General features: G+C 47.4%; 1 protein-coding gene and 2 pseudogenes across 1 annotated transcript; 1 reads left to right on the top strand and 2 right to left on the bottom strand.

Annotated features, from left to right (window-relative positions):
- Nucleotides 1–1455: 1455 nt before the first annotated feature.
- On the bottom strand, nucleotides 1456–1851 carry LOC125517038 (putative ripening-related protein 6). Its single transcript, XM_048682260.1, has one exon. It carries the CDS (start codon nucleotides 1849–1851, stop codon nucleotides 1456–1458), a length of 396 nt encoding a protein of 131 aa, XP_048538217.1.
- Nucleotides 1852–3269: 1418 nt separating this feature from the next.
- On the top strand, nucleotides 3270–5246 carry LOC125515450 (annotated as a pseudogene).
- Nucleotides 5247–9074: 3828 nt separating this feature from the next.
- LOC125515449 lies at nucleotides 9075–13888 on the bottom strand (annotated as a pseudogene).
- Between the last annotated feature and the right edge of the window lie 2257 nt (nucleotides 13889–16145).

Here is a 16145-nt window from a genome sequence, read left to right as displayed (position 1 = left end):
CGGCGTATACCACAGCGACGGGGATTTCCTAATGACGTTGCCTACGGAGGTATACGTGGTCGGCCCCCCGGAATTACTTGGTAGTAGTGATGTATATAGACATATTTTAGAGTCCATATTTACTCATTTTGCTTGGTGGGAACGACGCAAATACACACACGATGAAAACATCTATGAGTCAGCAAGGTCGGCCCAAGCTATATCAACTTTAGGGCAGAACTTTTCACGAGCAAGATTGAAGCAAACTAAAATTAAAAGACATGGCTGGTCCAAGCCGCCTGAGGGCGTCATCAAACCTAATGTCGATGCAGCTTTTGATCAGGACACTGGTACAGGGGGTACGGGAGCAGTGTTGCGTGATGAGGCCGGTTTCTTTGTCGCTGCTTCCTGCAGTGATATACCCTTTGTAGAAGACGCAGCGACGGCAGAGGCTGGAGGACTACGAGATGGCCTCCTACTAGCGAATGAAGTTGGTTGCAACAAAATCTATGTCGAAGCGGACTGTCTGGAGGTAATCGAGATCATGATGAGTGGCGGGAATTCATTAGGACCAGCAGCGGCAATACATGAAGAATGCACTTTCTTATCTAGCAATTTTATCTCTATAGTTTTTAGCCATTGCCCTCGGGAAGCCAATATGGCGGCGGATCTGCTAGCTAAGAACTCGGAGGTGTCTCGAACAATTGTTTGGAAATCGGAGCCCCCGGGTTTCTTAGTGGATGTTTTAACAAACGATGTATCTTTATTCTCACATGAAATATAAACCACCATGATGGCATTTCCCTCAAAAAAAACTGAAATCTATCAAAAGACATATATTTAGTAGCAAAGGGAGTAGATATAGGAAAATACACAGGAGCTCCTGGATGCTCCACATCCCTATACGAAAAATAATCATAAAAAATACCAAAAAATAAAAAAAAAACTGAAATTTGGGAATATCAAACCTGGTTTCCCAATCTACCCCCGTGTGAAATTTTGTGAAAAAATTCCAAAAAACTTATTCATGGGGAAGGAAATACTGTCCGAACAAAAATCTACCCAAACAGTTTTTTTCTATATATAGGAACTTTTTGTCTTTTTTGCCCTGAATACGTTTCCTGGTATTTTTTCACGAAATTTCACACGGGAGTAGATCGGGAACCCACGTTTGATATCCCAAAATCCCATGTTTTTTTTCAAATTTCCCGGTATTTTTTTGAATGAATTGTTCGTATAGGGGTGCGGAGCACCCGAGTGCTCCAAATCCTCGTCCGTACATATAAGCATATTATCCGCTCCCGTCATGCATATGCATGTGCACATGTAGTCTTTTATTTTATCAACTATACTCTGCCGTGAAGGCGAGCAAGTAGTAACGACTATGCTGACACACTAACACTGCTGAGAAGTCGAAAGCGGATTACTTGATTTACGGTGAAAATTTTCATCTTTAAGCCGAGCACCATGTTGCAGTTAGACGTCCGACCAGAGGACGGGAACCTCGCCGGCACTGGTGTCGATCCCCAAGGCCTTCCACACAGCGGCCGATGTACTGATCTCGTTATCTCCGCAGCCGTCCCCGCAATCGTCCACGACCATGGCCTGCACGGAGGTCCCGATCAATCTCTTGATGCTGATCATCTTTCCGCACCGGAGGCCAGTCCCGTACCACTTTGAAGCCATCGACACGAGGAAGAGGTCGTCGTTGTGGTACTGGCCGTCGCAGCTCGCTGGCCCGCCCTCCTCTCCGTTCTCGAAGCCGTTTACCGACATCACCGCCGGGAGGTCGCGGACCTCACTGGCGGTGCATGACACCTGCAGTAAAACAAGAATGCCAAAGATCACCACTACCTTGGTAGAGCTCGCCATGGTAAATATGAGAGTTCCTGCTTGTGTTTATATAAGCTAGTCGTTTGCACTCTCCTTTCCCAGTGTGGTCTCTCTCAGAGTTTATTATATAGGCTCGTGCAGCATCCTTGAGACAAATCGGGCGACGTAGCTACACATGTGCATGCCGACCCGCCCTCGTGTGACTCGTCGGAGAACTAGTCGTCCAGGCCTACAGACAAAGTAGATTCTCTCCTGTCCACGCTTTAACAAACTCTTGCATTGTTGAGACCACGCTTGTTTTTGGATTTCGTGCATGGACCTAAGGGCAAAATGTAATAGGGAGATAGCATGCCCCTTCTTTTTCTCAATACAGTGTGTTTTGTCGATCGGAATATATAGCTTCGCACACGTTGTGTATGTACGGCATGTGGATGATGGTAGGATCTCATGTTCATTATTTATGGAGGGATTTAATCTAACTGTGATTAGCTAGTGCCGTACATGCATCGGCCGCAAAATTGTCGGCTGTGTACCACTTCTTTTCTTTCGTGTGTCTACCTTCTCTTGCCACGCTCCACCCCTAGGGCAGGGTGTATGAGTGCACTGTTTTAGTGGCGCATGGAACGTCATCGATCAATGGAGGGGCACGTAGACTCCAGCAAAAGATACGTCGCCGTGCATGGATGGAAACACCAGCTCCAACCGCTTAGAGAAACGGATGGATAAAGCATGACTTTAGCCAGCTTGTCGCATGTCCATCGGCGGTGTGCATGCTTTCGTCTCCGACGTGATTGCTTTTGTCGCTTGATATATCCACGTCCGTCCAGAGTCCGAAAAGATAGACATTGATCAGGTAGATAGATCATGCATGGTGGTTGCGCAATCATTTCCCTAGCTAGGCATTCCTGTACGCGCAAGGCTAACTGCAGTACCATGGAAAATCGAACACATAATTGTAAGTATAAAAACCCCATGGCCATAGCAGCGTTGCTACCACACACAACATATCATGGCGCCCGCGTGGTCTTCAACGCTCTCGCCCCTTGTTGCATCCCCCGTCTGCACAAACTTCTCCACGGCAAAGACGACGACGACGCGGTGAGGCTACCTGAGAATTCCGAGCATGGGGTGCTCGCAGATGCTAGGCATGCTGATGATCGGCCTTAAACTTGTTTTAGTTTCTTACTTTTTCTGCCATTTCCCTCAAGTCTTCTCATGCACTATAATAGTTCTGAGTTTTGCCCTCTTTTTCCTTGATGGAAAATTCAGGTGGCCTACCATCTCTTCTCCCTAGTGACCAACTGAAAAGAAAACGTATCGCGGTGCATGTCCAAAATGAAACTGAAAACAATGTGATGACCAGCACGGAGGGGTTGCTCCAAGCTCAGCTTGAGCTCTACCACCACGCCATGGCCAGTGGCGGAGCCAAGGGGGGGAGAGGGGGGGGGGGGGGGCGAGCAGGGGCCTGGCCCCCCCTAACGATTGACAAATACTCAGAAGCACGAGTAATCAGCGACCGGATTTGGTGAATATACACGTACTTGGCCCCCCTTAACTCCAACGGAGAGTATAATAAAATCTGAAAAGAAAAAGGCCCATCAGAGAGCCCACACATGGTCACGGCCTGCCTCCTTCCGCTCTCCAACCCGATAGCTCCTCTGTCGTTGCTTAAAAAAGGCCTCGACATGATTAACGTGTGACCTGAGGCTATTAGCGCTGCCGGCGGCCGCCGCCTCTTGCACTTCTAACTCACGAGGTCGATTAAATCAGTGGAGATCCTCAACAAAAGAAGAAGATTAAATCAGGGGGCACCAGCTGCGCGACAGGCAAATCGTCCTACAGATACAGCCTGTCAATTCTCTAGTGGTTCAGCTCCAAGGTTAGCACTATCAAAGCCCTCTGAATTCTCGTTTAATATGAGTTGAAATTGCACATTCAATTTTAATTATTTTGATGGTGTGATTTACAATGCTAATTCATTTGTAATTTCCTTTGATTGTCTGATCTACGATGTGGTAATGAAGAGTAAAACTAGGTTATCTTCTGATGAAATTATTTATATTTCGATCTTATTGGCAATTGTAAAGGCAAATTTGAATTAATATCAATTTAGCTATGTTTTAGTAGTGTTGACACAAAACAGTACTATAGTATAGGGGAACCTTTTTTTTGCGTTGCACGATTTGTTTTTGCCAACTTGGCTTGGCCCCCCCTATACCTAAATCCTGGCTCCGCCCCTGGCCATGGCGTACGTCAAGTCTGCCATGCTGAGGGCCGCCGTGGACCTACGCGTCCCCGACGCCATCCACCATCGTGGAGGTGCCGCCACCTTGTCCGACATCGCCGCCGAGGTCGGGATCCAGCCGGCAAAGGTTTCCCACCTCCATCGGCTCATGCGCGCCCTCACCATCCTCGGCATCTTCTCCGTAGACCAGGGCCCCCACGATGATGCCACCAACATGCACTACAAGTTCACTCCGCCCTCGCGCCTCCTCGTCGGGGACAGCTCGTGCACCCAGTCTCCCATCGTGCGTGTGCTCGTGGACCCGCTGTCCTTGACCGCCCTTTGCAGTATAGGGGAGTGGTTCACCGACGAGAGAGCGTCAGCCCTGACACTCTTCGAGGTGGCACATGGGTGCACACGGGAGGAGATGACGGCGAAGAAGGGCACACGTGGCATGTTCAATGCTGGCATGGTCTCCGATAACCGCCTCCTTATGGAGACCATCATCAGGGATCACTGCAACATCTTTGAGGGCGTGACCTCTCTCGTTGACGCCAGCGGTGCCCATGGTGCCACGGCGGAAGCCATCGCTAAGGCGTTCCCCCACATCAACTGCACCGTCTTGGACCTCCCACACGCGATTGCGGGGGCACCTGCCATCAGTAATGTTTAGTTTGTTGTTGGCGATTTGTTTGAGTACGTGCCACCAGCAGACGTTGTTCTACTCAAGGTACACATAGGACACAACATCTAGTTCTTTCCTTCAGTTATTACATCTACGTTGAACGAGATGTGTTCTTCCATTTTCCAGTGGGTTTTGTGCTTGTGGCAAGATGAAGATGCTGTCAAGGTACTACGACGGTGCAAAGAAGCAATAATCAGTAGAGGTGCCAAAGGGAAGGTGATAATCGTCGAAGTCGTGATAGACTCCAGCATGTCACGGGATGGTGTTCTTCTTAGGGAGACACAAGTTCTATTTGATGTCCAGATGATGCGTGTTGATGGGGGCGAGCGAGACGAGAAGCAGTGGAGGGAGATTTTCCTTGAAGCCGGATTCAGTGATTACAAGATCACTCCAATGCTAGGATTTCGATCCATCATTGAAGTGTACCCTTGAATGCCCGCACACCCTGATAGAAATAAGCAGCATGTATGGTATGTAGTGTTCCTGTTATCGAATAATGCCTTGCGTTGTATTAGCAGACTGTTTACACAATAAATTTTTCAGTAATATTTGTTGATACTACTCGAGCAGTTCCATGTCTGCACTTCTTATAAAAGTTATGAAATTAGAAATAGTGTCTTCGTCCATATGACAGTCAGAGAATTTTCTTTCTGGTAAGCGACACACAATGGTCTATGCCAGTTTTTCGAGATTTCTTGGAAAAAAACTTGTTGCGCTGTTTGAACCGATCGAGGTAGTTCACTAAATCTGTTGGGTTCTATATGTTGCCGTAGTGGACTAGCCTGTTGGGGTTGTTAGAATAAATCAAATCGGATGCCATCATTGATCTACCGAGAACCAAGCAATCACACAAGCACAATATCAAGATTTGTTAACGGTTCACCATCATGGCTACATTCCCGGGGCCTGACTACGGGCGCTCCTCCTCATGACACCATTACAATACCGCACCCCGGCCGCCCGGGCACCGGCACACGCGCCGGCTCCCCCTGCGTGCCTGTGCTACTATGTTCGCATAGGTTACATCATGTGTCTAGCCACACTATATATGAGAGGCCTAGGATACAAGTGTCCTATTAGGACACAACTCCTACCCTGTCTATACACAGTTCAAAACCAAATCCAACTGTAACCTAACTTTTACAATAATATTCGACACAACTTTAACAAACTACACCTTGCCGAATATTCTCCACCATCTTGGATTCATCCATGCGTTGAATCTCCATGTACAATGGACTTGAGATATGCCATGAGCACCGCTACTATTCCCAGACTCCATGTGACTCCACCTGCAACTTTGTGCTTCCTCATTACTCTATTTTGTGCTTCCAACCTCTGGAGAATCCGTTCAATGACATCACACACCTACCGCTGTCTGCGTGAAAGTGAACAACTCACATATTAGACGCCATATCTAAGAGTTACCTAAACTCAACATTATCGCTCTTTCTTGACTACTTGTCTGAAACTTGAAAGAATTTCACGGTCGCCCTGTGTCATCCTGAGTCAAATTCGCAGTTGTTTCATCTTTTTTTTCCCGGTTAGTCTTTGACATGTCCCACAGCTACATCACTCTGCCTCGTTCTATATTTGTCATCTGCACTTTGCCATGTGCACCGAACACCATAGAATATACGGCGATGTACTATCTTAGCTTTTGATAATTTCAGACTCTCCGCCACTTTCTCAGATTCTCCATGGTCAACTCCTGTCCATCTTCCGGCATCGATAGACCCAGTCACCAACTTGAATCTGGTACTCGTCAACACTGCTTCAGCACCCCCTACATAATTTGTCTGACCATATGTCTGAGCACCAGTGCCTTGGCCTGTTGCTGTGTCCCGTGCTTACCGCACGCCTCGCCACTATCACCGCGCCGAGCCTCTGTTGTCTTGGTCGAGTCTCCCGGCTAGCTAGCCACACTGCCTCAACCACCACTGCAGAGAACCACCGATCATCACCGACCAATGCCGAGTATCACGTCTCCATCCGACCACTGGTACCCAGTCCGACCAATGCATAGCCAGCAACTTTCATGTCCAATACGCTGTGCAAATCCTCGAAACCGACCCTTTTTTTCCAACAAATCACGTGTCTACTTGCTTTTGCAGCTCTTGGCTGAGCCTCCGTATGCATGCATATCGCTGCTCCATCCTCTCCCTACGCCTGCGCGCACCACCAGCGGGCCTTCGTAAATCCCAGCTGGACCACGAGCTGTCCCGAGCTAGGCCTCCGCTTCGAAAAGCCTGCCGCATGTGGGCCGCCCAGCTCTTGGGCCGCTAGCAGGTGCACACCGCCTCACGCCCTCTCGACTGGTACGACCCCAGCGCCTGGGAAGCCGCCTTGTACGCGCCGCTGCGGAGGAGTCCTAGTGCTACACGCTGAACACGCCGCCACACAGATCAGATCTGACTCCTGCACGTCCATCGATTCGGCCTCGAAGAGGTTTGCCAAAAAACACGTCACATGTATCAGCTGCCTCACGATCGATAATCCAACTCCAAGTCGCTCCAGCTGCTGGCCATCGAACCGAGCTTCGAACTTGACGACAACTGCGACTTATTTGTAATCGATCCGTGAATCCGCTTCATCTCTAGAATGCTTTATACACGACGATTTCCGATCGCTGCCGCACGTACGTCGTGCCCCACAGCCACCGGTCTTCATTGTTCTCCTCTAAATCAACTTCCGCGGCCTCTTCGAAACCTTACTCATGATACCACTTGTTAGAATAAATCCGAGGCCATCATTAATCTACCGAGGACCAAGCAATCACACAAGCACGACATCGAGATTTGTTAACGAGGTTCATCATCATGGCTACATCTCTGGGGCCTGACGAAGGGCGCTCCTCCCCATGACACTGTTACAATACCGCACCCCGGCCGCCCGGGCGCTGGCACACGCGCCGCCCCCCCTGCGTGCCTGTGCTACTATGTTGGCATAGGTTACATCGTGTGTCTACCCCCACTATATATGAAAGGCCTAAGATACAAGTTTCTTATTAAGACACAACTCCTACCCTATCTACACACAGTCCAAAACCAAATCCAACTGTAACCTAACTTGTACAATAATATTCGACACAATTCTAACAAGGGTCACGCGGGATTTTCTTCCAACCTGCTATTTGGTTTGTCCTAACGTTGACAAGGGAAGGAGGACGAAGTATCATCGTCACCAATTTCTCCTTTAATAATAAAGATATTAGAATATTTTGTTATTATATGAACAATATAAGTTAATGTTTGAATTGCGAGCATTGAAATTTGGATGACTACTAGTAGGTCTCTTTAGACGCGTATGAACGCCTTGCCACGCCTGTAATACCATAGGCTAATTTTATAGTTGATCCACATCGATAAAGAGTATTTCACAGGCTTCATATGGATAATGATGAAATAGTTCATCACATCGCCTTTTCATATACTTGCAGTGTTACCAATTTAATTCCCTTCCTATCTTACTTATCTGAACTAAATCAATTTTTAAAATTGGGCAATATGCTTTCTGATACAACTTTTATAAATTAGTAAATCAGAACAACTAAAAACTGAGCCAAAAAGATATCATCTCACTAAGAGAACAAAATATGAGTTGCCCAAGATGAAAAAAAAAATACTCTGTCCATCTCAAAATGTTAAGTGATATTTTGGCCAAGCTTACAGGAAAAAAATATCAGCATCTATAACACCAAACCAGTACGTACCAATAGATATGTAATAAAATATATTGACAAGTGTATATAGGTCCTATTTTAGAGGTTATATTTTTTCTACAAATCTGCCAAACTTTAAAAAGTTAGACTTGAAGACAATCCAAATATGAGTTACATTTTAGGATGCAAGAAGTAACCAATAGTGATGGAAACCAGATTAATGCAGCGCTTTGACTCGGTTTGGGCCCGTTTGGTTTTAAGCTAACTTTGCCATAGTTTACCACACAATATTTGCCAAGTTTTCCTAACCTTAAATGCACAATTATTAGTCACGCTTTGGCCTACCAAAGAGATCTATCACCACACTTTTTGTGTGGATGACTTACATGGCTTGGTTTTCATATAGAGAATATTGCCTAAGGTGTAGCTGTAACAAACACCGACCTAACTTGAACAGACTTGCCTAACATGAAGTGTGCCTACGAGGAAAGCAACTTGTTAACATGCAACTTCTAGTACTTCATCCCTTGTAGTTAACCTGCAACATGAAAGAAAATGTCATACCATTATCAGGGAATGGAAACGAAAAATAAGATGGAAAAAAATGTAGGACAGGCAACACTTGAGCTTATTTTTTGGGGTTCGAAACAGTAGTAGGAAAGAACCGTTTAGCTAGAATAGTTACCTTTGGATTAGTCATGCTTTCCCTTGACATTGTAAGTGCACATATTTTTCTTGACACAGTTGATCAAAATGTCAGCAGAGTCAATACCTAGGTAAAACCCATCACATGTGAATATCTTAGGAGTTCATAGAAACTGAAAAGGAAAAACAAAACACACTTAACAATGCAGAGCATGAGAAGAACTTCTGAATTTACCTGCAAGATACGCTCCATGGACATAGCCATTGTACTTTTCGCTCGTGTGCTCACCAGTGAAGTAAACCCTCCCAACGGGAGCCTGGGAAAAAGGAAAATACAAATAATCATGTTAATACAAGTGTAGGGCGAGTGAAATGCAGGGAAGATGTATACATAGTTGTACCCGAATGAGGTCGTATTCGTAACGGTTAACGCTAGGCCAGTTGGAGAAGGTGCCTTTGAAGAACCTGTTGGACCACCACCTCGGCACGAGGATCTCGGTGGCGTCCCGCACATCTTTCCCAGGGAACATCTTCCTCAGCACCTCCATCGCCTCCGCCATGGTCTGGTTGTCTGATTGTTGCTCGATCCTCCTCGACTCGTCGTCGCTAACTGTCACGAGCAACACGTCTGACCCTGGGTACTCCTTCTTGAACTGTTGCCATACCGGATAATACCCTCGCCTATCACTAGCGTAGAGGAAGAATTCCTTGCCAGGCGCCTCTGGCCAGAACCTCCTAGGGAACTTGAGGAAGATCTTGGTGTACACGGCCATGTTGAACTGATAGATGGACATTATCTTCCACCAAGGCAGCTCCGGGTAACCGGGTTGAACCGTACGAGGTCAGTCTGCAGAACACCGAGGCTAGCCGAAACTATGACATAGTCAGCCTAGTACACCTCCTTGTTGTCCTCAGTCTTCACCATGACGCTGTTTGGTAAGTAGGTGATCTCCCGCACCACCGTGTTTAGTTTGAGCCGCGGGTCGACGATGGCGCCGGATTTGCGATCTGTCTTGAGGTACTGTTCAGCAGTGTGGTACACAACGGACTCCACGATGGTCGGCCACAAAGTAGACGTCGTTGCCGAAGTTTTTGAACGTCGCCAATGGCTGTCTCCAGCCGTTGGCTCCCCAGGGGGCGTCTAAAATCACCGCCTGGAGGTGAGCTGGCGCAAAAATTGGGCCTGGGGGCGAGTTGGTCCCCAGCCGCCGGCTCCAGGACCACCCCAGGCACGTTTTAAAATAAAAGAAGTTCGGCGAAATTTGGCTTAAACACGATAAAATTCGGTCAAACACGATAAATTTTGGCACATTTCGGCGAAGTTCGTGGATTTTCATTGCATAGCACATATACATAAACTAATCTAAAGGAAAAACGGGCTGAAGTCGCCGCCGTCGCCGCCATCGTCGTCGTCGGCCTTCTCCTCCTTGACGCGGGCGCCCCTGCTGGACCCTTGCCCGGCGTCGCCATGGCGGACTGGTGGCGGCGCATCATCGTCGTCGTCGTCGCTGTCGCAGATGACGACGACTCCGCCTTCATCGCGGCCGCGTCGACGCTCCGCGAAGCGAAGCAGGGCGGCGCGCTGGCGCTCCTTCGCCTTGTCCAGGCGCTCCTTCTCCATCGCTATGGAGTCCCTGCGCGCCCATTCCAGGACCGCGTCATCGTCGAGCTCCGTCTTCACCGGCGCGGCCGGCTCCTTCTTCACCGGCGCGAGCCCCGGCTCCGTCTTTGGCTTGACGAAGCGCGGAGGAGGAGCCGACGAGTAGGCGCGCCGGCCGCCCTCGTTGATGACGATGCTGGCGCTGCGAGTGCGCCGGCCGAGCGGCGTCTCCGCCGCGGGCTCGGCCTTGACGCCGAGCAGGGCCGGAGTGCCGGAGGAGTGCGATGAAGATCGGGAGGAGGAAGAAGAGGAGGAGGACCCGAACCTCCTTGGCGCCCATGACCCGGCGCATCGGTGCTGCGCCGGGGCGGCCGCCCTCGCCGGGTACGCCAATGGCGGGTCGTTGCCGCCCTCAAGGTACGTCAGCACACCCTCGAGTGTGCGGCCGGGGACGCCCCACCACAGGTGGCGCCCCTCGCTGTTCTGCCGGCCGCCAACCACCGGCGTGCCGTTGATGGACGCCAAGCGCTGCTGCTGGCGGCGCTCGAAATACGCCGCCCAAGCCGCGTGGTTGTCGGCGGGGGGGAGGGAGAGTAGGGCGTCGGTGAGGGAGGCGCACACGACCTCGACTTCCTCGGCGAAGTACTTCGGCTTCGCCACGACGTCGGGCAACGGGGGAATGGGCACTCCCCGGCGCTGAGCCTCCACCCCATCGGCCCGGCGCGCATGTCCGGCGGCGCCGGGATGTTCGCCTGGAACAGGAGCCAGGACTCCTGTTCGCGGAGCAGACGGCGGCCGAAGCCGTTGGCCGCCGCCTCGTCTCCAGGGTAGCGTTCCGCCATGGCGACGGGCTCGGGAGAGGTAGAGAGATAGAGGGAGGGGCTGGGCGGCGGCGCTCGGGAGAGGTAGGGAGAGGGAGGAGCTGGGCGGCAGCGAGGGGCGGGGCTGGTGTGGGCACAGGCGAGTGCAGGCCACCGGCTATATAGCCGCGCCGCACCCGTGTGTACGCGTGCGAGGGAGGGGAGGCGTCGGCGCGCCGCCCCGTGACGCGCCGCCCGTGAGGAATCAATGACAAGGCTGACCGGCGGCAGCCTTGGCATTGATTCCCCGCGGGAACCGAGGCCGTTGGGGAAAGACGAGGTGCCGTGTCGCTAACGCGGCGGGCCCGCGGCTGTTTCGTGCCAAAACAGTTCGCCCCGGCGCCCTCGGGCGTCCCCCAGGCGCCGGGTTTGACCTGGGTCCGCCGGAGCTGTTTTCGGCCCAGGCCGACAAAAATCGAGTTCCTAGAAACACGACTGGACAGTTTTTTTAACGCCGGCGCGAAAAAATCGTTTGAGGAGACCTTTCTAGGGACGCGGCTGGAGATGCCCTAATCGATCACCATGTCCACCGGCGACACAGGACCTGAAGGCGTACTGCAATGCATACCAGAGACGCAGGTTGCACAAATTAAATTCACCGGAAAATAAAAGGAGATATATAGTTGGACAACGATAAATTAATAATTCCTTCTTCGTCGATGAAATAAAACCAATAATTCCGTACATAAGTGGTCGTCGAACAACAGTATATTTGTTAATATTACGTTGCGGGGACAAACCGGATTGATTCACATGTGTGAAAAGAATATTCTTTAAAAAAACTAGTGGTGCTTTCATAACTCTTTCGTATATGTAATTTGGCTCTTGGAGGCTGCGGTGGTTACCATTTGCTAAAACATATGGATTTCATTATTTACTACTTCAAGTCACATAATTGTGGTCATTTGATGGAATGCACTTTCTGGACTAAAATATAATGGAAGGGAAAGGTATATGATAAGTTTTTTTTTTCAGACCTTGGTGGAAACATGTACATACAGGGAGGGCAAGTGGAAAGGGTGAGCTTGAGACATCAGCTGACTTTTAGGTGTATAAGTGAGAATTTCAATCCCACGCTCCCTTCTCCAAATTTTCAAAATGTCAACGGTGCAAGTTCAGACTGGTTAAAAGAAGATGAACTGTATACGTACTGGTAGTTGAGGCGTTGCATGGCCATGACAGACATGTCCGGCTGGCCACTGCGGTGCAAAGCACCGGAGAGCTTGCTGCCTCTATCCGCCACTTCATCCACCCTCTCGATTATCTTCTCGACGAGTTTCTCATCGTAGAGACCACCGCTGCATTCATCAAGAATTAATCAATCAGTTATGGAATATATCGTACGTATTGGAACACATTCGGGCGCAAGCATATACTCTTGCTTATAGGTGTTGCCGGCGAGGTGACTGAAGTCAGAGCGGAAGGTCCTGAGGTTGAGGCCTCCGGTGTCATTTGCCATGGTCCAGATGGGGTTCATCTCGTCCCCGTTCACCCCTTCAACCCAGTTGGCCCCCATCTCCACGTTCACCCCAGCGAACTTGGTCTTGTGGATGCGCCCGCCCATGCGGTCCGTCGCCTCCAGGATCACCAGGTCGGTTATCCCGGCGCCTCTTCCCAGCCGAGATCCCTAAAGCATATACATATGACGGTTAGTAATGTATATATATGTTGTATGCACAATAACTTGCATCTGTGCTCTTCGCAAAAAAAATAACTTGCATCTGTGCATTACTTACGTGGCCTCAAAACAGCCCACTCACTATGATTTCACTTTTTTCTTTCTCTCCGATAACATTTTTTACCGTATTACGGTGGTCCAAACCCATTCAGATAACATATATTATAGACCTTTTGCAGGTCAACAACATTTTAGTACCACAGTGTGTATAATTTTCGGGGTTTTTTGTACATGATAATTAATACTTCATTTTTTGCAAAATAAAAAATACTCTAAATGACAGAGTTTATTTAAAAAATTCTCATTTTAGATACTAAAAGTGAAGCCAAAAATCTGAAAAGAATTATATACATTGTAGTACAAACGTGCATCATGTGTTGTTTGAGAGAGAGAGAGAGAGAGAGAGAGAGAGTGCAAAATAATAATTAATGGCCAAATAGAATGTCCGAGCATGATGCCTGCGTGTAGTGACGTGTTGCAACTATCCCGTGTCCAATGTATGTGTGTAGTAGTGCATAGCTATATATAGGATCTTACCGGACATGCCAGCACCGACGATGATTTCTCTGGGACCGGCGGCGGTGCCCTGCCAGGGAGGCAGCTTGTGCTAGTACGACGAGCACCAAAGCCATGGCTGTATGTGTCAAGCACAATAACTTGCGTCCGTTACGTGCACAGAAACCGGCTGCCTGCGGCTTCATCCTCTTTTGCACCCTTCTCTCTCTCTCGCCCTCTGTTCCTTACACAGCTTAGATACTTGCTAGATTGCTACTAGCTTGTCTTGAACGATAGTGTGGTCCCTCGGCCGTTGTGTATATAAAGAGACACGGTGCAAGACGCAGCGGGACTGGGGTCGTTTAATTTGCTTTCTAGCGTTGATATAATAGTGTGTGCACATGTCGCTTAAATTGAAATAGTGTGTACACATGTGGTTCTCGTATTAATTCTTCATGTGTAGCTTGTGATGTATTCCTTCCATTTCAATTGCACTGCGTATAATTTTTTTTGTTTTGTGTTCAGATTGCATAGTGTGAACTCGAGGCGCAGCGAGGCAATGCATCTAGTCTCTTTTTCAGTTGACTTCGGGTTTGTCGTTCCTTCCCCTTTCCTGACATCGGCTTAGTCTTTGCTTTACTAACCACTGTTAGTTCTAGGTACTTAAGTTATTCTTGGCTAACGTGGGATGAGTTGGAAGCAACATGGGATGTTAGAAGCCCAATTACTCAAGACAGCAAAGAATAATGTGTTCGATGATGATTAGTATGATAAACTCCTCCCTCCTTGGTGACTAAACACATATGGCTTAACCAATGGGCAGGCAACATCATGAAGCATGATTCTTTTATATGTAACTGAAATACCATGTTTCATGTTTCATGCGAACTATTTTCTAGACAGTTTAGCTAAAATAACTCATACAGGAATATATTTTTTTATTTATATTCACCTAATATGGAATGCATGTATCGAAGTCAAAACTTGTGCATTGAAAATAGTAACATAGAATTTTATAAATAAATAGTTGTATTTTTATCAATGACAATACTACAATGTCAAATATCCTTACAAATTTGCAAAACAAGTTAACCTCTACAACAAAAAATATCTGACTAAAAAAACTGGGTTGTATATACATATAGCAATGATGTACAAATTAAAATATCTATTTGTGATAATGTCCTTTCAAGTGAATTAGTACAACTTTATTGTTTAATAATATATTATGAACAAACAAAAATAGAGTAGACGCATTATAAACCGTTCTTTGGAAAATTTATAAACTAGAAATGCAATGAAGGAAACCTCTTGCATGAACTAATATTTGGCGAACTTTTGACTACCTGGCTAGTGTAAATAAATCAATCAAAACGCAACATGTTTTGAATTATCCCTTGCCACATTGTGTTAATTTTACTTCATACAAGAAAGACCAAGTGGATATTTTTATCTAGCATGTAGTGGTATGAGGACTCAAAACATCAATGACATTTCTAGCATTGTAACGAGCATCGAATAGGCTTAGAGGCATCATGTAATAAAAGAGGCGAAGGTTGATGAATAACATTCTTCCCATCATGCATGGTAACATTGTTTGTGACCATCTGAATGATAGCATCAAAGAAAAACTGAAATGTATGGTCAACTACAAACAAATTTCAGTATGTCACCTTCACAATTTATATTAGAGCATGGAAGCGAACATGACAGTATGACTTTTGACTCATTCTTCACCTTTTCCACCACCAAGCTTTTTTCTTAAAAGAAACAAATGGAGGAACATGCTAGAGGATCTATATGTGTTCAACTAACAGAGAAGAAACGTGTTTCCATGATTAAAATGTTCAATGAGGCTAGAAGTTATTAATGTGTCCTCGCCGAATAAGCTAAACATCCATCGTTCATCGCCAACAAGGTCGGAAACTATTAACACTAGTAGAATGCCCGTGCGTTGCCACGGGCTTTTGAATGTTTGTACCAGTTGCATATATATAAATATAATGCATGTCAAATTTTACATGTAAAGAAAAGATAGTCATTAACAAACAAAAGATAATTGAAATTACGAGCAATCCCTGGTAGTATGGTAGAATCACCTCGGCACGCTCGACAGCAATCGACTGGCCTATGATCTAAGCGAGTCCCTCTATGTAGAAACCAGTAGAAGCAGGTAGCATGTCTTGGATTTGTTCTTTGGCGCATGCGTCTCTGGAGACGAAGAGAAGAGGCGGCGTATGTGCCATGTCACCAGCTCACCTATTTTGCTTCACATGACCAAACTCGGTGTGCAGGCTACATTCTGCTAGAGCTAGATCTAGGCTCTATGATTTTTACATAGTTAATTGCCCGTGTGTTGTAACGGGCCATACATATTCGATTTGCTCAATACTAATTATGCCTATCATATACTTTTATCACCAAATCACTTTTTTTCTTCTTCTTTCACCACCTACTTTCTTCGCCATAAAAATACAAGCTCGCT

This window comes from Triticum urartu, chromosome 6 (genome assembly GCF_003073215.2).
Source record: "Triticum urartu cultivar G1812 chromosome 6, Tu2.1, whole genome shotgun sequence".
In the NCBI taxonomy this organism is placed as follows: domain Eukaryota; kingdom Viridiplantae; phylum Streptophyta; class Magnoliopsida; order Poales; family Poaceae; genus Triticum; species Triticum urartu.
Note: the sequence above shows the minus strand (reverse complement) of the source record. Positions and strands in the feature narration are given on the sequence as shown.

Coding starts and splice junctions, on each gene's coding strand:
- LOC125517038 (XM_048682260.1), bottom strand. CDS start 1,851: ATGGCGAGCTCTACCAAGGTAGTGGTGATCTTTGGCATTCTTGTTTTA.